Source organism: Anolis sagrei, chromosome 1 (genome assembly GCF_037176765.1).
Source record: "Anolis sagrei isolate rAnoSag1 chromosome 1, rAnoSag1.mat, whole genome shotgun sequence".
Classification (NCBI taxonomy): domain Eukaryota; kingdom Metazoa; phylum Chordata; class Lepidosauria; order Squamata; family Dactyloidae; genus Anolis; species Anolis sagrei.
The window spans coordinates 314,700,384-314,723,380 of record NC_090021.1 but is presented as its reverse complement, the minus strand read 5'-3'; the positions used below and the strand labels follow the sequence as shown (position 1 = coordinate 314,723,380).

General features: G+C 42.3%; 1 protein-coding gene across 1 annotated transcript in view; it reads right to left on the bottom strand.

Annotated features, from left to right (window-relative positions):
- Positions 1-21,506, bottom strand: part of KCNK13 (potassium two pore domain channel subfamily K member 13) — a 75,565-nt gene extending 54,059 nt beyond the window's left edge. The window contains exon 1 of the mRNA XM_060756858.2: positions 21,108-21,506. Coding sequence (XP_060612841.2) covers positions 21,108-21,465 — 358 coding nt within the window. The 5' untranslated portion in view covers positions 21,466-21,506. The remainder of the gene's footprint in view (positions 1-21,107) is intronic.
- Between the last annotated feature and the right edge of the window lie 1,491 nt (positions 21,507-22,997).

The window sequence follows — 22,997 nt, the reverse complement described above, 5'->3', positions numbered from 1 at the left end:
TCCAAACACTTCTCTTCTCCCCCAGACTTCTCCCAGTCCCACCAATCAGGCATCACTACCATGTAAGGAGCAGGCTGTTCCTTCCTCCTTTAGCTTGGATCAAGCCTTTTCTCCCAGGGCCTAGAAATTTCCCTACAACACTACCCCGGAAAGGTAGGCCCATTCCGTTACACAATGCCAAGAATACTATTGCTTTCTCTTCCTTCTCACTCAACCTACCTGGGTAGAAAAGGGAAATCCAGTCTAAAATTCCACCTCACCTTATTCCACAAAAGACTTGTGGTGGTCTGGTTCCAGGCATTTTGACTAAAGTATACTCAACCTGTAGTGATGAATGTAGTCACATAACGTGCTTTGAATGTACACAAATTAAGCCAGACAAGCAAACAATACATTTTCATGCTCTTCTTGCTGAGTGTATGTATTAATATAGTCCATCTATCATTACAAATGCTTGGCTATGAGGGCACTCAATTCATAATACAGGCATATTTGAGTTAACAAACTTCTGAGAAAGAAGCTTATTTTAACAAAGTCCCACTTTTGTCTTTTTCCTCTAGAATTGGGAAATGGCATTGGGAAAATGGTAAGGGAAGGCTTAAAAAACACAAACTTTCAGTGTTGAGTTGCAAAACCTGGTCTGTAGTGAACTGTGCAATAAAGCTTGAACAAAGAAAAAGTTTTACTCTTCAAAGTACAAACAAACATTGTTTTAAAGGGGGAAAATATTACTCTAAAGGCTTGGAGACCTACTGCTTGTCAAAATGTATAAACTTTGGATAGATGGACCACTGATTCAATGTAAGACAGCTTTCTATACCCACGTGACTGAAGAAAACAATGGTTCCCATACCAATTGTAATTACTCCCTCAAAGCATACCCTGCCTATAAAATGGGCATAGTTTAAAGTTCCATATAACAACAACAACAACAACCAAGAGCAACCGAGAGAGCTCTTATTAATTTTGATTGCAAATATTAAAGAGCTGCAAAATGGAAGATCCTGCTTATACAATTCAGCCTGAGCCATTTCCAACATAAATGCATGTAGAATGTGAAACTAACAGATTAAAAAAATTACCTTGGGAAAATGATGGATGTGAATATTGTCAGGGCATGTAAGGAATCTGTTGGCGAGTGTGTTAACTGTAAAATGCAAGGCATGAAGCTGATTGGTTGGGCCATGCCCGAGGAGCTAGCTGAGCCTGGGAATTTTGGCAACAGTTACATATTTAGGCTTTAGCTGTGCAGGAGTTTGCTCAGAGAGAGAACGTTTTTGCTTCATGAGCTGCTGGAAGGAGATTTTCCACATGGACATAGAAAGACCATTTAAATCTCTCTCAAAGGGCATTGAATGGTTCACATGATTGTATATATGTTGCTCTGCATTACAAAGAGTAAACTACTTGTTCTTTACTAATAATCTGCATGACATATTTTCTCTCTCTGGCAAGACAGTGTGTGGTCTGATAAAACATGAACTACGCATGATTTTCATTACGCCACAAATATTTGAACTAAAATTATTACATGCCGAAGGATTAAGGAATCTGGGTATTTTCAAATCATTAAAGAATCTGAGCATTTTCAAATTTAACTTTCAAATGAAGGCAGCATAACTGTAGCACTATGAACAATTTTAATAAGGTACCTCACTGCAATTTTGCAAGAAAAAAAATCTGTATAATGAAACTACCTGTCTGGTAAGGTAAGGCACACACAAAACATGAAGTTGGAAATGTGGAAAATGAGGTTACATTTAATTACAGGCCCACAGAGAACTGATATAAGATAGTCCTGCTGCAGCTGGTGTGAAGAACATGACAATAATGCTCTTCAGTCCAAGAATAGAAGAGGACAAAAAGAATGAGAGAGCTGAAAGTACATCACTGTATTAGAAAAACAGCTCCTTATGAAAGGGGGACATGAAAAGTATAGATCTTTCTTAGAAAACCTTTATATGCTGCTGATCCCAAGTATATCTTTCATTTGAGCAGGCAAGGTATTAGTTCTTGTGCTGAAAAGTTAAAATGTTCCATTTGCTAGATTGAAATCTTCAGCACAAGCAGGCTGTCATCATTTTTCAGAGAAATACAACCACACATGATAAGTAGGCAAGACAGGCTTAACACCAGTTCGGACTATTGATCCATCTTTGTTACTTTCGGGACATAAAATGTTTCATGCTTATATTAATTAATTTTACAAAAAAGGTACCATGTTTGCCATATTAAAGCTAGTTTATTCAGACAATTATTACTTTAAAACTTAAATAAATGGAGATATATGACTCTGAAATATAAGGAATGTTGAAACTATAAGGGGCCACAGTAGTGCAATGGGTTAAACCAATGATTCTCAACCTTCCGAATGCCGCGATCCCTTAATACAGTTCCTCATGTTGTGGTGACTCCCAACCATAAATTTATTTTCATTGCTACTTCATAACTGTAATTTTGCTCCTGTTATTAATCATAATGTAAAGATCTGATATGCAGGATATATTTTCATTCACTGGACCAAATTTGAATACTGGTGGGGTAGGAGGGGGATTGATTTTCTCATTTGGGGGTTGTAGTTGCTGGGATTTATAGTTCACCTACAATCAAAGAGCATTCTGAACTCCAGCAACAATGGAATTGAACCAAACTTGGCACACAGAACTCCATGACCAACAGAGAATACTGGAAGGGTTTGGTGGGCATTGACCTTGAGTTTTGGAGTTGTAGTTCACCTACATCCAGAGAGCACTGTGGGCTCAGGCAACGATAGACCTGGACCAAACTTGGCACAAGCACTCAATATGCCCAAATGTGAACACTGGTGGAGTTTGGGGAAAATAGACCTTGACTTTTGGGAGTTGTAGTTTCTGGTATTTATAGTTCACCTACAATCAAAGAGAATTCTGAACCCCATCAACGATAGAATTGGGCCAAACTTCCCACACAGAACCCCCATGACCAACAGAAAATACTGTGTTTTCTGATGATCTTTGGTGACCCCTCTGACAACCCCCTTGCAACCCCCCCAGGGGTCCCAACCCCCAGGTTGAAAACACTGAATTAAACCCTTGTACTTCTGACCTGAAGGTTTGCAGCACTAGCTCCTGTCAGCCTAGCAGTTCACAAACATGCACATGTGGGTAGATAACTAGGTACTGCTTTGGCGGGAAAAGGTAAATATATGCTCTAAGCAATCTTATTGGCTAGGCCTGGGTGGTTTCATTTCGTTAATTCGTAATTCGTTAATAATTCGTTAATTTTTCCAATTACAAAACGATAACGAACCATTCTGGAGCAATCATTAAAAAAACCGAATTTTTAAACACGTTTTGTAAATGCTTCGTATTTCGTTATTGTATTCGTTTCGTTATTGTTCTGAGGTCGTTTCGTTATTATTTCCGCATGTCTGGGCCAGTTTTATGGTTTAATTAGTGAAAAAAAATTATAATATCATACCAACAGTCAAGAACAGAGGGAGAGGGAAGCTTCAGAAGTTTTTGGAGGTTTTTTAGCGTATTTCGCGGTCGCGTCCGCCATTAACGAATCGATTCGTTATTGTATCGGAAATAGATTCGTTATTTTTTTACCATTTACGAAATTTCGTAAATATCGAACTTTTTAAAAGGAAAATTTTGTAATTATTTTAAATATCGAAACAAAAAAACCCCCCAAATACAAATCGATTTTAGAAACAAATTTTTCCGTTGTTACCCAGGCCTATTATTGGCCATACGATCAGGAGGTGACAACACAGGCTCCTCGGCTTGAAAATAAAGCACCCCGCACAAGAGCCAGACATGAGCACCACGTCCAGAAGCCAGAAATGAAAGGAGAAGCCTCTGCCTTTGTGTTTGTATGTCTCATTGTATATGATTGTAAAGGCATGTTTGCTTATGTATGTAAATTCTGTAATCCGCTCTGAGTTCCCTAGGGGAGAGGGGTGGAATATAAATAAAATCTATTATTATTATTATTATTATTATTATTATTATTATTAAGAACATCTTTGCTTTTGCCAGTTTATGAAGAGCTGGCAAACCGATGCCCATTGTAAAAATAGAAGAAACCATCAACATTAGTAAAATAAATAGATATATCTAGTCCTACATAGTACAAGTAAACATAAAGCACTCCTTCCCAGAAAAAAGACCCAAGAAAACAGAACCAAAGCCATGAATTGCAATGATCTGAGCTACCGGTACTTAGTGTTACACAAAATTGTATATGATACATAGATTTTAGAAATAACAGCGGAGCAGGGAGTATATATCTTTTTTCATATATTTTTCAAGGAAAGGGCTTTTGGAAAAAAATGAGGAAAATGTTTATTTCCCCTAGGCCTTTCTATCTCTATAAAACCCAGCTCTTAAATGGCTTTAATTCTATCAGACGCAATTTGGAATATCTCTCACACTGACAACTGTTACCATAATTCTATTTATTTTATGGGAAAGAGTAACAATTCTGCACAGTTGTTACCATTTTGATAATCTTTCTGTGACTGGTGATTTTGGAATCTTTAATGAGTTGTCTGCCCAACATCATCTTCTAAATCTGTGAAAAGTATCCCTACCAGAATTTCTAATGAGCAGTGTTTTGACTTCCATTTTTTCTGTTGTGCCTGTACACATTTTTCCTTTAATTAAGCCAACAACATTTCTCCTGCACTCATAAGTCACACCAGGGCAAACTCACCAACTTCCAATTAATTAGACTGACTTTCATCACACTACATGCACCATAATTAACATCTGTATCTGGAACTAGTGGGAGGTGTTTGTGAATCACCTCATTGGAAGGAAGAGGGGCTGCTTCTTCCTTCTCCACAGTCACCCTGTTTGTTTGTTCCACTTGTGACTAATGTTGCCAGATCTCAAGACCCAATCCAGCATCTTCAACACTCATGAGCCATCTCCAGGTGGGAAATGAGGGTACAAGATCTCTAATTTTGGAGGGCTCGCCTCCAGACAAGTTGAAATGACTGGGTATAAATTTCCAGTTCAGCTAGGACGGCAGTAGCTTGCTTCAGTTTTCAAGATGACATTGATTTTTAGTTTCAAATTGTAAAAACTCTCAAAAAGGGGGGAGGACACGACATATGTCATATTTGTAGTCATCTCTCCACATTTGCAGATTTGATTACACTATATATTTTCTGTTCCTGGTTTGAAAGTGTTATTTCCTGTTTAATTGTGCAGTACTTACTTTGAAAGTAGTTGTCATACTCCAGAAACTTCATTTTTGTGGCTGCCACAAACTACTTTGAATTGGTTGAGACTAATAGTCGTTGAAAAACTATAGGAAAATGTGCTAAAGGGTGTCCCGTAAAAGCAAAGTTTTTGCAGTTTAATAAACTTTTTCCCCATGTTTTTATGATATAACCAATGAAAGTAAAGGTAAATGTTTCCCCTGATATTAAGTATAGTCATGTCCGACTCGGGGGGGGGGGGGGTGCTCATCTCCATTTCTAAGCCGAAGAGCCAGTGTTGTCCGTAGACAACTCCAAGGTCATGTGGCCAGCATGACTGCATGGAGTGCCATTACCTTCCTGCCAAGATGATACCTATTGATCTACTCAAATTTGCATGTTTTCGAACTGCTAGATTGGCAGAAACTGGGCCTAACAGTGGGGGCTCACCCTGCTCTCTGGATTCGAACTGCCGACCTTTTGATCAGCAAGTTCAGCAACTCAGTGGTTTAACCCGCTGTGCCACAGGGGGCCCTTAGAACCAATTAGGAAATGACATTTAAAAACCAGGAAAAAATCATGTTACATAGTGTTATTCATGGATTTAAAATGATCTCTGTAAGAATCTCTAGGTTTTCTGGTCTAGTGCTTCTTAAACTGTGGGTCCTGACCCTAAATGGGGTCCCCTTAGCAGCACAACGTTGGGGTTGCAAAAAAAATGGCAACAGTAAAAGGTTTCTGAATGCAACCCATTTACGCATATCTCTTAGCAACAACATGCAGTGTTTCTGATGGACTCCACAGAAAATGCTTCAGCTGTACTTCACAAAAATGAAACTCAGCCTGCTTTGCAAGCCTTGCAAATGCAGTAAACAGAAAATGTTTGATCTTATACCAAATTTGGGCCACATGAAATTGCCCAGATGGAAAGGGGTCATGAGTGGCAAAAGTTTAAGAAGCCCTGCTGTGTAGTGTGGCTCTATGGCAAGCATGGGAAAACTTCAGCCCTCCAGGTGTTTTGGACTTCAACTCCCACAATTCCTATCAGCCAAGCATATTGCAGAAATTCAGATACTATACTATTGGAAAATTAGAAAGATATTGGGTTGAATTTACGTATGAAAGGCAAGTACAGATGAAATGCACTGCACTAATTCTCCAGTATAGATGTATCCTTAGATGGTTCTGTCAGTCAAAAACACACAAATATTATAAAAATTATATAAAAACACATATTAAAATGCAGTTTCGTAAAATGCAGTTTGCAATAATTGACAATGTGGCCAGTAACACTGAGACCCTTAGAAGCCGAGCATGCATGTTTCCATACTTCTTATTAGTGGTGCAGGTAAGTGCTTATAAACCCCTGACTCCAAGCTTGAATTTCAGACAAGAGATTTCCTCAACAGCCCTGATGAGCCCTGCAAATAATACCTTTAGTGCACTGTGTAGCAGTAATTGCTATGGAAACCCAGTCATTGTATTACTGCTTTCAATGACTGGACTAATATCCAAAAGGGACTATATCATCCCCTGCCCCCTCTCCGCTAAGTTATCTGTGCAAAGAGAAGATGACAATTTATAATAATGGAGCTGAGTTTTTAAGTACTGAAAAGCAAAAGCATTTGGGAATATTAGGCGAAAGAGGGAGGTAAGGGAGGAAGGAAAGGGAGAAGGAAGGATAGGATGGTGAGAGAGAGGAGGGCCTGAGAAAAGAGCCCAAGGGGCCACATCTGGCCCCCGGGCCTGGGTTTGCCCATACCTGCTTTAGTTAATAAAGTGTTTCTTGGCTCTGAGGATGCATCTAATAATAATAATAATAATAATAATAATAATAATAATAATAATAATAATGGCACAAGCCAGTAATGATGGTCCCAGTGGTGATCAGTATAAAGGCTCCTTTATGGCTGTCTGGGCAGGGGAGTCAAACAATCCCACCACTGCCACCAATATTAAAGACACGTCGTGTGGCCAAACAATATCTCTGGACAGGGAATAAAGCAAATCCCACCAACTGTCCCTCCAATATAAAGAATTTACACCACTTTGGCACCAATAGAACGTTTGAGGGGATTGTCTCACTAATTAACTTCCGCTGCCACCATAAACAATTGTACAGGAACACTCTAGCTGTTTAAAATATTAAAAAGGGCTTTTATTACCACCAAGTACTGTGTTTTATTTTCTTATTTAAAGGAAGCAGGTGAGGTTGAATGAAAAGAACTATAGCCACAAAGGCACACTGGACTCAGGCTTTTAAGTTTCAAAATAAACAAGGAAAGTTTATTGAATAAAGTACAGAATGAAGTGAATGCTGTTTAATACGTTTGGCTGTTGCAGATAAGGTGTTCTGGTTCTTGAAAGCGTGACGGTTACACGTGAATGGTTCTTTCTTTGTTACAAATATAAAGATTTTCTTCTCTTTAAACACAAGTATTCTTGACAGGATCTGAATCTCTGCCAAGATACAACTGTAGCTTAGCTACCCTCAACTGTGGCCTAGCTAACTACAAAACCCAGCTATTTCTTCCCTAAATAGCTGTACCCAGTTTGCTACAGCTTACTTCGCTGGCAAACTTAAGGCAAACTGCCTACTCTTAACACGAACTCCTAAAAACTTCTGTAATCCTGCTCTAAACTCTAACATCAACAGACTGACTCACTGAAAAACCCTTTCCCTCCAAACAGTCTAACTCCGCCCCCCTCCAACAAACCAATCCTGGCTGTTCCAAGGCTGGCCCAGGCCCAGGCCACTCCCCCTCTCTGAAATGGCGCCTTCCCCAAACCAAAATGGCTCCTGCTGCCCTCTGCCAGGCCCTCCAAAGCTGCAACTAACTGGCCTGTCCCTCCCAGGCCCTGCCACCCAGGCTGGCAAGGCAAGGGATCCCCACAATCAGCACACTGGGTGCAGTGCCTAAAGACCTTAGCCTGTACTTAAAAACAATCAGCACTGACAAAATTGCAATCTGCCAGCTGCAAAAGGCTACCTTACTCGGATCTGCACACATTATTCGCCGATACATCACACAGTCCTAGACACTTTGGAAGTGTCTGATGTGTGATCCAATACAAATGCCAGCATAGTGTTCATGTTTGATGTGTACTAAACTTGATGTGTATCTAATTATTATTATTATTATTATTATTATTTCTTACCCAACTCTCCTCACAGCTCGAGGTGGGTCACAGAACAGTCAAAAACACACAAATATTATAAAAATTATATAAAAACACATATTAAAAGTTTCATAAAAAGTAATATCAAAGCATTTCTGTAAAATACACATTAATCCCACAGGACAGAGACCAAAACGCAGGATATGAGTTTGAAATTCACGCTTTCCACAGTATAATTTATACACTGTATAATTAATGCACTTTAGCTGCTATGGCTCAATGTTATGGAACCATGGAAGTTGTAGGTTGGTGAGGCAAGAGACCTCTTTAGCAGATAAGGCAGTTAAAGTGGTATCGAACTACTTTAACTTGACAGTGTAGGTGCACTGTCTGTACCCCATGTTTTTTTTTCTTATTAGTAGCCCAGCATTGTTGTGAAAACAGATTATAGGTATGTGTGCAAACAGGGCCAACACAAAGAGCCTTCCTTAAAGGAAAAATAAGATGCCTGATATCTATTCCCCTTCCATGTTCAATAGATCCAATGGCAACTGGACCCTTCTTCAACACATAGGCTAGTTTCGGTGTACAAAGAAAGCTACATGAACTACAGTTCTTTGCTCCAATGCCTTGCTGCTACCTTCCAAAAGCTACTGTCTGAAGTCACCAGTTCTCTGTGCTTAATGGCAGGGCCAACCTTCATGCAGATATCAATAACGTTGGCCAACACATATTAAACCCTAGACTCAGCAGGACTCCTGAAAGGTCGGCGGTTCAAATCCAGGAGTGGGGTGAGCTCCCATCTGTCAGCTCCAGCTTCTTATGTGGGGACATGAGAGAAGCCTCCCACTGGATCGTAAACCTTCTGGGCATCCCCTGGGCAACATCCTTGCAGATGGCCAATTATCTCACAACAGAAGCGACTTGCAGTTTCTCAAGTTGCTCCTGACATAAAAAACCTGGTGCCTCGAATGTTAGGTTTGTTTCTGGATATGTTTGACCTGCTGATTCCAAAAATGGCACCAGTTTTCCCTATGAGCTCCAGTTTTTGAGATATAGAACATATGCCATATACCAGTTGCCATCTGTTCACCTATAAAGAATAATGAAAACCATATCTAAGAAACTAGAGCTGACGTGGTCTACCCAATGCAATTTTCTGAATCAGCACCCCAAATAACCCCAGGAACAGGACTAAAAACCAAGACACCAAGAATAGTTTTCACTGGGCTATGAAATATGTGTGAGGATGGTACTGGCATGCAATTTTATAAATATTTATGTGACTTGTAGATCTTATTAACTGAGAACGGAAGGTCCAAGTGATATTTACATAAACTGATAATTTCCCACCACTACTTGTTATCTTTCTGCATGATGCAAAGCAAACTGAACCAGGAAATGTGTAGATTATGCCATCTGAGTAAGATAAGCCACTTCCTTATGCCATGGAAACCCTTTCTGACATCAAAAGCAAAAAAACTCCACCCCCGAAAGTCTGACATCAATTGCTGGGTGGGATAATCTTTCCTCAACGTTTTCAGAATCGATGCACCATGCATCATTTCCTCTGGAAACATGTATGTGGGAGAACAAGAGAATTTGGGGATGTTGATTTCGTCATTTCAGGGTGAAAAGGATATTATCTAGCTCATACGTGTATCTGATATCCAAGGCACAGTCAAGCTAAGTTCAGCATCTTTAAGATTTATAAGTTTCAGTGAGAGACAGCTATTCACATCTTCCACCAAAATAAATGACATTTAAGAAGTTTAATTCTGGCTGGATTCAGACCATATTAGACTGAGATCTTCCTGTTGAGAACCAATGCACTATGATGTAACATTATACTGATTGTGATGGCATGCCCGAGTCTTTGGGAAAACTATATTGTCTGGCTTTACTCAGGGGGGCTATCTAATATTCTCTGTTAAGATTAAGACCCTTAGCAAACAGAGGCACTTTAGGAAAGGTGGAAAGATAATCAAATGGGTTTACTGAAACAAGATGAATAAAGGGTTAACTCCATCCGGGACTATCATAAGGTAACTTAAAACAATACATTACAAAAGGAGATCTTGTTGGTTGCAGTCATCTTTCTGGGGTCTTTGAGAGTCTCTCTTGCCTTTGGTGCAAAGCTATGGATTATAAATTGTTGCTTACAAATCTTCTCTCTTGTGAAGCTTAGGCTGGCCAAAAGCTTCTATTGTCCTTTGGACTGCTAAGCATTCCTACTTTTGGATTGCTTGGCCAAGGATTACCAGACAATGCCCCAAGCCTCTAATGACTGTAGAAAAGGGAGAAATCTAGCAAGAGCTCTATATAGAGAAATAGAATAGACCAGTTAAGACTGTCCTGTGGGGAGATTTTACACCCAAAAATTAATACAGACGAAGGTCTCTATACTATTGAGAAGGCCTATAAACAGGGGGAACTAAAGCAGAGGAGAGGAGAAGGCAGAGCCAAGACTTCACACTGATATAACTCTATGAAATTGTAGAATAAAACAAAATAGCTAGATTTTGAGATCTGTAATTATGGTCCACACGTACAAAATAGCTAGATTTTGGAGAGGACTTGTCCATGTGGTGCTCTAAGAGGGCAGGCCGCACCGAGTCCCTTGGGGAGATGGTGGCGGGATACAAATAAAGTGTTGTTATTATTATTATTATGGACCCCGCTTCTTTCTCTCCACAAGGAGACTCAAAACATCTTTTCACTGAGTATATCTAAAAGCCTTTAGGGATTAAATATAAGAGGCTGTGAGTTCCCAGCCTTTGAGAAATGTCACTCATTCCATTTGACAGAACAACAGGAGGACTGAGGTCCATTTCTCCTGAATCTTGTCAAGTTGCACCATCCACCCTTCCTTCTCAGCAGACAATATTGACGTTGGGTTGCTGTGCATTTTCGGGGCTGCCTGAACATGTTCCAGAAGCATTCTCTCCTGATGTTTCACTCACATCTATGGCAGGCATCCGAAGAGGTTGTGAGGTCTGTTGGAAACTAAACAAGTGAGGTTTATCTATCTGTGGAATGCCCAGGGTGGGAGAAAGAAATCTTGTCTGCTTGAGGCAAGTGTGAATGTTGCAACTAGCCAGTTTGATTGGCATTGATTAGCATTGTAGCTTCAAAGTCTGGCTGATTGCTACCTGGGGGAATTCTATGTTGGGAGGTGTTAGGTTGCCCTGATTGATTCTTGTCTGGAATTCTCCTGTTTTTTTAGTGTTGCTCTTTATCCTGATTTTAAAGTTTTTTTAATACTGGTAACCAGATTTTGTTCATTTTCCTGGTTTCCTCCTTTCTGTTGTAATTATCCACATGCTTGTGGATTCCAATGGCTTCTCTGTGTAGTCTGACATGGTGGTTGTTAGTCTAGTTCAGCAGTGGTCTCAACAAGGGAATTCCCAGACAGGAAACAATCAGGGCCAGCTAACACCTCCCAACAAGGGATTCTCCTAGGTAGGAATCAGCCAGTCTTTGAAGCTGCAAGGACATTCAATGCTAATCAAGTTGGCCAATTGCAACATTCACAGTTGCCTCAAGCAGGCAAGAATTCTTTCTTTCACCCTGGACATTATTCCACAGATAGATAAACCTCACTTGTCTAGTTTCCAGCAGGCATCCCAACTTCTGAGGATGCCTGCCATAGATGTGGGCGAAACGCCAGGAGTGAATGCTTCTAGAACATGGCCATGCAGCCTGGAAAACCCACAGCAACAGAGTGATTCCGGCATGAAAGCCTTCAACAACATATTAAATATAAGAACATTATCCCACAGTATTTCATTTAAAGTTTTTTTAAAAATGGTCACAGTACAAGTACTGGAGAATTGTTTATTACATAGGCAGATTTTAGGTAGTTTGAATTACAGCTACCTACAGAGTTGATGTGTGCATTTAACTGTATCAGTTTCAGTGGTGTATAATCCAAGAAAAAAATCATGGAAGGAAAGTTTTCTGTACTTTCTTCCAGTGAGTAATAGAAGGAAGGCAGCTTGTCAATGTAAACATATTGAGATTTTTCATAATTGCAACTTTTCATTGTCTTTTTCTTAAATTACTTAGCTTTAAAATAATCAGTTAACCTGACCAAAAATAGCTTATGATGAAAATCTAATTGGGAGTGCAGCTGACTTAAAGTCAAACAGTAGTTCAGTGTTTCTCAGGTGGATATGCTGAGAAATCTATATTTCATCCCTATTAACCAATGGTACCTCAAAACCAGCTTTAGGCAACAGTCTCTTCTTAAATGATTTTCAGGAGTGTGCATTAGAGGCTCAGAAGGATCTGAAACACATCTTTTAGAAGAGCATTCCTAGAAAACCACTTATCATCAGGAACATATGCGCTACTATTGATTCACAGTTCACAACCTTACCAGAGTCAAGATGCTTTATACAAAGGAGAAACCTGTGAACAACCCATCCTTAAGAAAGATTGACTCAAAATTTGCAAAAGGTAACAAGCTTTATGATCTCTCTCTCTTGTTAAAAAGGGAAAGAAGAAAGTCATGGCCACCAAAGTATATTTAGAATTAATCCAAAAAGTTTGCTGCTTAAGACAGAGGAGAAATTGCATCTCCTTCAGTCAAGGAGACTAAGCATTAGGCATGTGCATTTTGGGTGAACCTTGATCTGTTTCTGCTGGCCAGATTCTGGTAGACCCCCGTATCCATTTTGAGTGTCTCCTGAAAACGGGTGGGTAGCCAGATAGCTATTTTAGGTCAGCACCCAAAAAATATGGCTAGATCCGGCCCATTGACAGTAATAGGGAACTTACGAGGCTCCCCTTTCCATTCCTGGGACTCTTTCCTTTTTCCCTTCAAGGGAGCTCGGGTTTCAGCAATGGGGATGGCAGCCTTTTTGCATGCTGCGTACTCCAAAAAAGGAAGGAGGAGCCATGATTGGTTGCCACATGGTCCAGTTATGGACAGGACACAGTGACAGCTGGGCCCTGGCTGTTACAGCCATCCAACCATGCCAACGAAGCTGGATTACGGATCCGTGCACAAGCCTACTAAGCATAGAACCCCAAAGATAATAAAATCCAGTCTATTATTCCAGCCAATAGAGAAAATAAAAATATTCCCCACCGTTTGTCTAATTCAGGTGCTTATGTTTATATGTGTGCCTTCATGTCACCTGTCAATATATGGCAACCCTACTAACTCTTCATAGGGTTATTTTTAAGGCAAGGAATACTCAGAGGTGGTTTTGTCAGTCATTCACATGAAATATAGCTTGCATCTTATGTAATCTCTATTCTAAACAATAAGCAGGTTCCATATCCCAAAAATCCATACTCAACCCAAATCCAGGATTGGAAGTTTCATGGTGTATAGAATCATAGAATCATAGAGTTAAAAGAGACCTTGTGGGCCATCCAGTCCAACCCCCATTAAGAAGCAGGAAAATCACATTCAAAGTACCCCCGACAGATGGCCATCCAGCCTCTGTTTAAAAACCTCCAGAGAAGGAGCCTCCACCACATTCGGGGGCAGAGAGTTCCACTGCTGAACAGCATGACAACTTTTGAGAAGTATCCAGAGCTTTCAGCCCTTCACCTAACTTTGCTCTGCACTAAGTAAAATCAGGAGATATTCTGGAGTTTGCATGAACTCTATCATTGTCTTTGGGTTTTACGGCTGAATGGAGAACTGGTTTGAATCAATTTCAGCCCTATCGACTGTCCACACACATACTGCCATCACCACCTTTTGTATGCACTGATGAGGGATGGGAACAGGTTGTCAGCAAATTGCCACCTTGTGGACTATGGAGTTCTCTAAGAGCACCTAGCCATTGAAGTCACATCTACTGAGATTAGAACCGGGCACCTACACAATCAATAAGAAAAAAGTGAGTTGCTCTTCTTCCTCCTTGCTGATCAGGTTCCCTGCTATGAATTTAGTGGACACAACTGCAATGACCAGCTGCTTGCTGGGAGGTCTGTGTCCGGCAAGGAATAGCAGTGATGACATGGAGGACAGGGTAACGGCCTACCAAGGTGAATTGTGCTATTGGCCTGGCTGGACCATTTGGACATGAATGTGGTGTAGCAGAGATTCAATGTATATGGACACCATTGCAGTTGATCCAGGGCCAGTTCAGAGCGTAATGTTCCAGACTGATCCTAGATAAAAGAGAAAAAGCTTGAATAATCTAGATTGTGAAACACACTATGCACTAGTCAACTTGTTTGAGGTCACTTACCAAAAGCAAGAAATATTAAAAGCCAAATGTGTCTGCTAAATGTTAGGATGATTGAAATTAATCAGTTCAGATAATATCAAAACCTGGTATCCCGTGGAATAGTTTGTCAAGAACGTCCTACCCCTTGAAAAACAATTGGGTGGGGGAAATGAGTGTTCAACAGCAATCACATATCTAGGAAACATTATGAGGTGGTGAGACAGATGATAGTGGATCACTGGCAAACTTCACCCACAGCCATCACTCACAAAGAGCTTTATATAGATCGAACACTAACATTTAGGAAACACTGTATGAACACCAAGCATAAAGTAGCTGCACGCAATAATATCCTGTAAAAACATACTGGCAGTGCATGGGGTGCAGACCCAAAATTAATAAGAACATCAGCCCTGGCCTTGTCTTACTCAACTGCTGAGTATGCCTGCCCTGTTTGGCATAAGTCTGCCAATCAAAACAGGTGAATAGCACTGAATGAAACATGAAGAATAATCACAGGATGTCTCAAACCTACACCTGTTGATAGACTCTACAAGCTAACTAGCACCCCCCCCCCCCCATGTGCAACAGGAAGTTGCTGCTTACTAGGAGAGAAATAAGGCTGAACACTGTGAAAGCCACCCACTGCATGGCTATCAGCCTCCTCCCAGTAGACTCAAATCAAGGGACCTTAGCTTAACAACACAAGCAAAAGACTTTGAAACAGTTGAAAACCAACTTACTAATGCCTTGAAAGAGCTCTCCAGTTACATCAAAGATAACCACCTGAAGCCTAACCTTGCCAAGACATAAGTATGCGCTTTCCACCTACGGAACTGTAAAGCCAACAGGAAATTGAAAGTTACCTGGGAAGGCCAAGAGCTTGAACATTGTTGCCAGCCTAAATATCTAGGTGTCACCTTAGATCGAACACTAACATTTAGGAAACACTGTATGAACACCAAGCATAAAGTAGCTGCATGCAATAACATCCTGTAGAAACTTACTGGCAGTTCATGGGGTGCAGACCCAAAATTAATAAGAACATCAGCCCTCCCCTTGTCTTACTCAACTGCTATGTAAGCCTGCCCTGTCTGGCATAAGTCTGCCTATGCAAAGCAGGTGAATAGCACTGAACGAAACATGAAGAATAATCACAGGATGTCTCAAACCTACACCTGTTGATAAACTACACGCTAGCAACAGGAAGTTGCTGCTAACTAGGAGAGAAATAAGTTTGAACACTGTGAAAGCCACCCACTGCATGACTATCAGCCTCCTCCCAGTAGACTCAAATCAAGGGAAAGTTTTATGAGAACCACCACTCCTTTTAATGTTCCCCCAGCAACAGCAAGAGTATCTCTCTGGGCAACTGAATCAGAAAATCCCAAATGGATGACCCCCCCTCCCTTAGGGTCTTCCACCATGGGCAGCTTGGACATTCCTGAATAGACTCAGAAGTGGAGTGGGCAGATCAAAACACAACCTTGAAAAATTGCACTACCTTGTGCGACTGTGAGGCAGAACAAACAACTCCAGATCTGTATGCTTGCCCACAATGCCCTGCCTCATCCAAAGATGGTCACTATTGCCCATTTTGGGGCAAAAATTATTTAGCCGCTTGTGCTCTTTCTATTTTTATCAGTTTTATACTTATTCATGCAATGCTTTTGACACGAAATAAATAAATTGGCAACTTTAAGAGGAAAATACATAATAAGGGTGTGATGAAAAAAGTGACTTCTTTTTCTAGTATTCCATCCACAGCTGAATGGCTAACACAGGGAAGAGCATAGTATGCTTAAGAAGATATGGGGAACAATCCAGCCAGTGCGTTCTCTCCCCTTTCACTTCTATGTCAGGGAATTTTGACTTCCCATTGAAAGTAGTTTCAAAGAGAGAGCTCTACTAATCTATTTAATCCCGAAAAGAGGGGAAAGGTGGGTGATAAGGGGAAAAGAATCTAGCAATAGCTTTGAGACTGAATTATTTTAGTGTGAGTTTCACACATTCTAGAAATCAATTCATCCAAAGGTGATGACACCTTCTCCCCCACCCCTCACTTTTCTTTCTTTTTTGACTCCTCATATTGAGGAATTCACTATTCTATTCTACAGAGGAGAAAGTTATTTAATTTTTCAATATAAAATATTTGCTCAAGACAATCACAAACTTCAAAGTAAGCACATCTGATACATGTACTTAAACTCAACCATCATGCTATCCGGCATCAATATTAGTCTCAGCTATGGGAAATAGCTAAGGGACCTTAAGTCTAAACCTCATGCTATGCAAGGCTTATCCCTGAAAATAGGTAGAGCACAAAAGTCCTTAAAAATTCAGCCCCTCCCTCCCTTCTCCGTGGTGATTTATTTTGGTTCTTTTCTACTTAGGGATTGAGCATCCTTTATCCAGAATTCCAAACTCAAAAATCTATAAGTGCCATTTTTGCTTTCTTCTGTTTTGTGCAAAGCATTTAAGACCATTTTATACAATTACCTTCAGGCTATGCTTATAAGGCATGGAGGAAAGTACATGGCTTTGTTTGTTTACCATATTAATATCCTGCCTTTCTCACCCTGGAGGAGACTCAAGGCGTGCTTTGACTTGGATCCCATTGCCAAGATATCTCATTGTATGCATTCACAGAATTCCCCAAAAAACCAAAATACTTTCCATCCCAAAACCCTTGAGCCAGCAGGACTGAAGACCGACAGGTCACAAGTTCGAATCTGGGGAGAGAGCGGATGAGCCCCCTCTGTCAGCTCCAGCTCCCCATTGCGGGGACATGAGAGAAGCCTCCCACAAGGATGATAAAACATAAAAACATCCAGGCGTCACCTGGGCAATGTCTTTGCAGACGGCCAATTCTTTCACACCAGAAGCAACTTGCAGTTTCTCAAGTCACTTCTGACACGGAAGTGGATAAGAGATGCTCAAAATGCAGTAGCATTCTCTGCATTGGAAAAGCCCAAGTGCCACAAGGGCAGAGGGTGCATTTACACTGGCCAATGAATGCAGTTTAACATGGCTCAATGCTATGGAATCTTGAGAATTGTAGTTTTACAAGGTCTTTTGCCTTCTCTGACAAAATGTGCTATTTCCTCACCAAACTACAACTCCTGAGATTCCATAGCATTGAGCCATGGCTGATGATATTGTCGTCGTCATCGTCGTCGTATCCTGCTTTCCTCTCTTAAAAGAGATTCAAAGCTGCTAATTCGACAGTGTAGAATGGTTGCATCTCTAAGAGATGGAGAGGAAGGAAAGGAGGAGGAACAGAAGGGGAGGGACACAAAAGTATCTTTCTTTGGGGAAAGTTACTTATTCTGGAGGACCCCACCCCCCACACCCAGTCACTGGAGAGGGATCCTGAGAGTAATAATAATAATAATAATTGGCAGAGAAGGTTAAATAAAGATCTTAATACCATCTACACAAGGCACGGGCACACTTGGGTCCTCCCTCCAGGTGTTTTGGACTTCAACTCCCACCATCCCTAACAGCCTCAGTCCTCTTCCTCTCTCCCCCCCCCCCCCCCCCCACCCTCAGCTGCTTATAGAATCATAGAGTTGTAAAGGAGGTTCCACCTGAACATTAGGGAGAACTTCCTAACTGTGAGAGCTGTTCAGCAGTGGAACTCACTGCCCCGGAGTGTGGTGGAAGCTCCTTCTTTGGAGGCTTTTAAACAGAGGCTGGATGGCCATCTGTCGGGAGAACAAGCCCTGTGACGAATGGCTTAAAGAGCTGGGCATTCTATGAAAACACTGGGGGACCCAAAGGTTGAGAACCACAGCTAATCTGTTAAAATTGTTTTTAATTCTGTTCCTGTCTTCTGGGGTATTAGCAGTTGAGGGGAAAAGGAAGGGGCCTGAGGCTATTAGGAATGGTGGGAGTTGGAGTCCAAAGCACCTGGAGGGAGGGCCCAAGTGTACCCATGCCTGGTGTAGTCCCTTCTGCAGGTAGATTTCTTTCCAAAATCTTGCCTCAGAGTATTGTCGAAGGCTTCCATGGCTGGAATCATAGAATCAAAGAGTTGGAAGAGACCTCATGGGCCATCCAGTCCAACCCCCTGCCAAGAAGCAGGAATATTGCATTCAAAGCAACCCTGACAGATGGCCATCCAGCCTCTGTGTAAAAGCTTCCAAAGAAGGAGCCTCCACCACACTCCGGGGCAGAGAGTTCCACTGCTGAACGGCTCTCACAGTCAGGAAGTTCTTCCTCATGTTCAGATGGAATCTCCTCTCTTGTAGTTTGAAGCCATTGTTTCGCATCCTAGTCTCCAGGGAAGCATAAAACAAGCTTGCTCCCTCCTCCCTGTGGCTTCCTTTCACATGGCTATCATATCTCCTCTCAGCCTTCTCTTCTTCAGGCTAAACATGCCCAGCTCTTTAAGCCATTCCTCACAGGGCTTGTTCTCCAGACCCTTGATCATTTGGGTCACCCTCCTCTGGAAACATTCCAGCTTGTCAATATCTCTCTTCAATTGTGGTGCCCAGTTATAATTAAGTTTGCTTCTTGTGCCATATATATAGCTTCTATAGCATTTTTAAATTGATGTCCTATGTCTAATTCTTTTAATAATAATTTTAGATAGTTCCAATTCACTTTATCAAATGCCTTTTTGGCATCTATGAAAAGTAGCGCCATTTGTTTCTCGTTGTGTTTCTCATAATAATCATATCTATCAATATTCTTGTGTTGTCTTTGATTTGTCTATTTGGAAGAAAATCCACTTGTTCTATCGAGATCCAATCTTTTAAGAGTCCTTTTAATCTTTCGGCCATAATTAGTGTGAATATTTTATAATCGTTATTTAGTAATGACATTGGTTGGTAATTTTTGATTTCCATTGGGTCTGTACCTTCTTTGTGAATTAGAATAATATTGGCTTTCCCCCATGTTTTAGGAATTGTTTTGTTTTCTAAGGCATTATTTAGAACAGGGGTCCACAAACTTTTTAAATGGAGTGCCAGGTCACAGTCCCTCAAACTGTTGGAGGGCCGGATTATAATTTGAAAAATAAAACATGAATTCCTGTGCACACTGCACATATCTTATTTGTAGAGTAATAAACACTTAAAAAATACAATAATTAAAATGAGGAACAATGTTAACAAATATAAACTTATTAGTATTTCAATGGGAAATGTGGGCCTGCTTTTGGCTGATGAGATAGGGTTGTTGTTGTTGTTATGTGCTTTCAAGTAGTTTCAGACTTAGGTTGACCCTGAGCGAGGGCCAGGTAAATGACCTTGGAGGGCCGCATCCGGCCCCCGGGCCTTAGTTTGAGGACCCCTGATTTAGAATGTCTTTTAGTAGGGGGCTTGTCTCCTCTTTAAATGTTTTATAAAATATGGCTGTGAAGCCATCCGGGCTGGGGGCTTTATTAGCTCCAACAGACAAAAGTTCTTTCTCCCAACCCCATTTTTCTAGCTTCCAACAGACCTCACAACCTCTGAGCATGCTTGCCATAGATGCAGGCGAAATGTCAGGAGAGAATGCTTCTAGAACATGGCTTCTAGAACAGTGGTTCTCAACCTTCCTAATGCCGCGACCCCTTAATACAGTTCCTCATGTTGTGGTGACCACCAATCATAAAATTATTCTCAGTGCTATTTCACAGCTGTAATTTTGCTACTGTTATGAAGCATAATGTAAATATCTGATATAGAATCATAGAATCAAAGAGTTGGAAGAGACCTCATGGGCCATCCAGTCCAACCCCCTGCCAAAAAGCAGGAATATTGCATTCAAATCACCCCTGACAGATGGCCATCCAGCCTCTGTGTAAAAGCTTCCAAAGAAGGAGCCTCCACCACACTCCAGGGCAGAGAGTTCCACTGCTGAACGGCTCTCACAGTCAGAAGTTCTTCCTCATGTTCAGATGGAATCTCCTTTCTTGTAGTTTGAAGTATATGCAGGATGTATTTTCATTCACTGGACCAAATTTGGCACAAATATCCAATATACCCAAATTTGAATAATAGTGGGATGGGGAAAGAGATTGATTTTGTCATTTGGAAGTTGTAGTTGCTGGGATTTATAGTTCACCTATGATCAAAGAGAATTCTGAACTCCACCAACAATGAAATTGAACCAAACTTGGGACACAGAACTCCTATGACCAACAGAAAATACTGGAAGGGTTTGGTGAGCATTGACCTTGAGTTTTGGAGTTGTAGTTCACCCACATCCCGAGAGGACTCAAAGCAATGATGTATCAAACCAATGATGGGTTGGGACCAAACTTAGCATGAAAATCAATATGTCCAAATGTGAAGTTTGGGGAAAACAGACTTGACATTTGGGAGTTGTAGTTGCTGGGATTTATAGTTCACCTACAACCAAAGAGCCTTCTGAACCCCACCAATGATAGCATTGGGCCAAACTTCCCATACGGAATCCCCATGATTCCCCATGATCAACAGAAAATACCGTGTTTTCTGATGGTCTTTGGCGACCCCTCTGACACCCCCTCGTGACCCCTCCAGGGGTCCCGACCCCCAGGTTGAGAAACACTGTTCTAGAACAACTCTTGCCTCAGAAGTTGGGAAAGTTGACTTTTCGGGGCGATCATGGTGGGAGGCTGGGGATCTTACCGATGGTGGAGACGACGGTGCCGACGAAGTAGAAGGCTCCGGGGAAGTCCCAGCGAGGGCGGAGCGGGTGGGCGCGGACGCCGGCGACGAAGGCGGCCTCGTAGTGCCGGAGGAAGGCGCGGAGCTCGGCGGCGGAGAGGTTATGCCGGCGGGAGAAGTCCTGGAGGCGGCCCTGCCAGCGCTGCTGCGCCTCCCGCTCCGAGGGGCGCTCCAGGGCGGAGAAGACGGCCGCCCCGCAGAGCAGGTAGAGCAGGATCAGGGCGGCCAGGAGGACGAAGCGGGCGTTGTCCTCGTTGCAAGCGCCCCCGGGACCCAGGCAGCAGCAGCAGCACCACGAGGGGCCCCCTCGCAGCGCCATCCCGCCCTACCGGCCCCACCACGGCGGCAAGGGCGCTCCTACTTGGGCCGAGGAGGCGGCGGAGGAGGGCATGGCAAGCGCCACAAGGAGCCCAGGCAGGCAGTCCTTACCCTGGAAGAGGAGACCCAAAGGGAAGAAGCCCAGGCAGTATCACCTCCTCTGAAGAAGGGGAAGAAGTCAGCGCAGAGTTGCCAGCTGTGGAGGAGATGGAGAGAGCGGATCTGGACAAGCCGAGCAGAAAAAGAGCCTCCCTCTTGTTAGAGGCGCCCAAAAAAGTCAATCCAATCGGAGAGTGAGTCTCAGAAGTGTTCCTTCAAAGGGCACCACTGGCATTGGAAAAGAAGTCTGTTAGAGGCGCCAAAAAGTCAACCCAATCGACGCGTGAATCCCAGAAGGGCGCCAGTGGCAGTCCTCAAAGGTTCTCCAGAGAAGGGGAGAGAAGAGGTCTATCCGTTATGACCTGCAATGGAGGGAAAGGAGGAGGAGCTGGTGAGATGTGGTAGGCTCGGCAGAAAGAGACCTCTCTCTCTCTCGCATTGCTTCAAGCCCAGGCTTCAAAGCCAAAGTTCTGCTTAAAGGGATAGACTCAGCAGAACTTGGCCCTCCCCTTCTTCCTTCAAAGGCTTTGGGAAGGAAAGTCTTTCTGGGCTTCTGGAAAAAAAAGTCTCCGCCTCACCTGGGCGAGCCGCGGTGGTGCAATGGGTTCAACCAGGTATGGTATGGGCAAACCCAGGCCAGGTCGGATGTGGCCCCATGGGCTCTTTTCTCAGATCCTCCTCTCTCACACTATCCTTCCTTCCTTCTCTCTTTCCTTTCTCCTTCCCTTCCACCCTTTCGTTCTTCCTTCCCTCTCTCCCTCTTTCTTCTTCCTTCCTTGCCTTTTGTCTTTCCTTCCTTCTCTCTTTCCTTTATCGTTCCCTTCCCCTCTTCCTTCCTTCTTTTCTTCCATACTTCCCTTCCAACCATTCATCCTTCCTTCCATTCCTTTTGTCTTTCCTTCCTTCCCTCTTTCCTCCTGCCTTCCCTCTTTCTCCTTCCATCCTTCCCTTCCTCCCTTTCCTCCTTCTTTCCTTCTCTCTTTCCGTCCTCCTTCCCTCTCTCTTTCTCCTTCCCTTCCTCCCTTTCGTCCTTCCTTCTTTCCCTTTTGTTTTTCCTTCCTTCCTTCTTTCCTATATTGTTCCCTTCCTCCCTTCCTTCTCTTTTTCCTTTCTTCCTTCTTTCCTTCCATCCTTCCCTTCCACCCTTTTATCCTTTCTTCCTTTCTTTTTGTCTTTCTTTCCTCCCTTCCCTCTGTCCTCCCGCCTTCCCCCTTCTCCTTCCTTCCCTCCTTCCTTCCTTCCTTCCTTCCTTCCCTTTTGTCTTTCCTTCCTTCTCTCTTTCCCCTTCTCCTCTTTCTCCCTCTCTCCATTCCCTTCTACCCTTACATCCTTCCTTCCCTTTTGTCTTTCCTTCCTTCCCTCTTTCCTCCCTCCTTCCTCTCTCCCTCTTTCTCTTTCCATCCTTCCCTCCCTTCCTTTCCTCCTTCCTCCCTT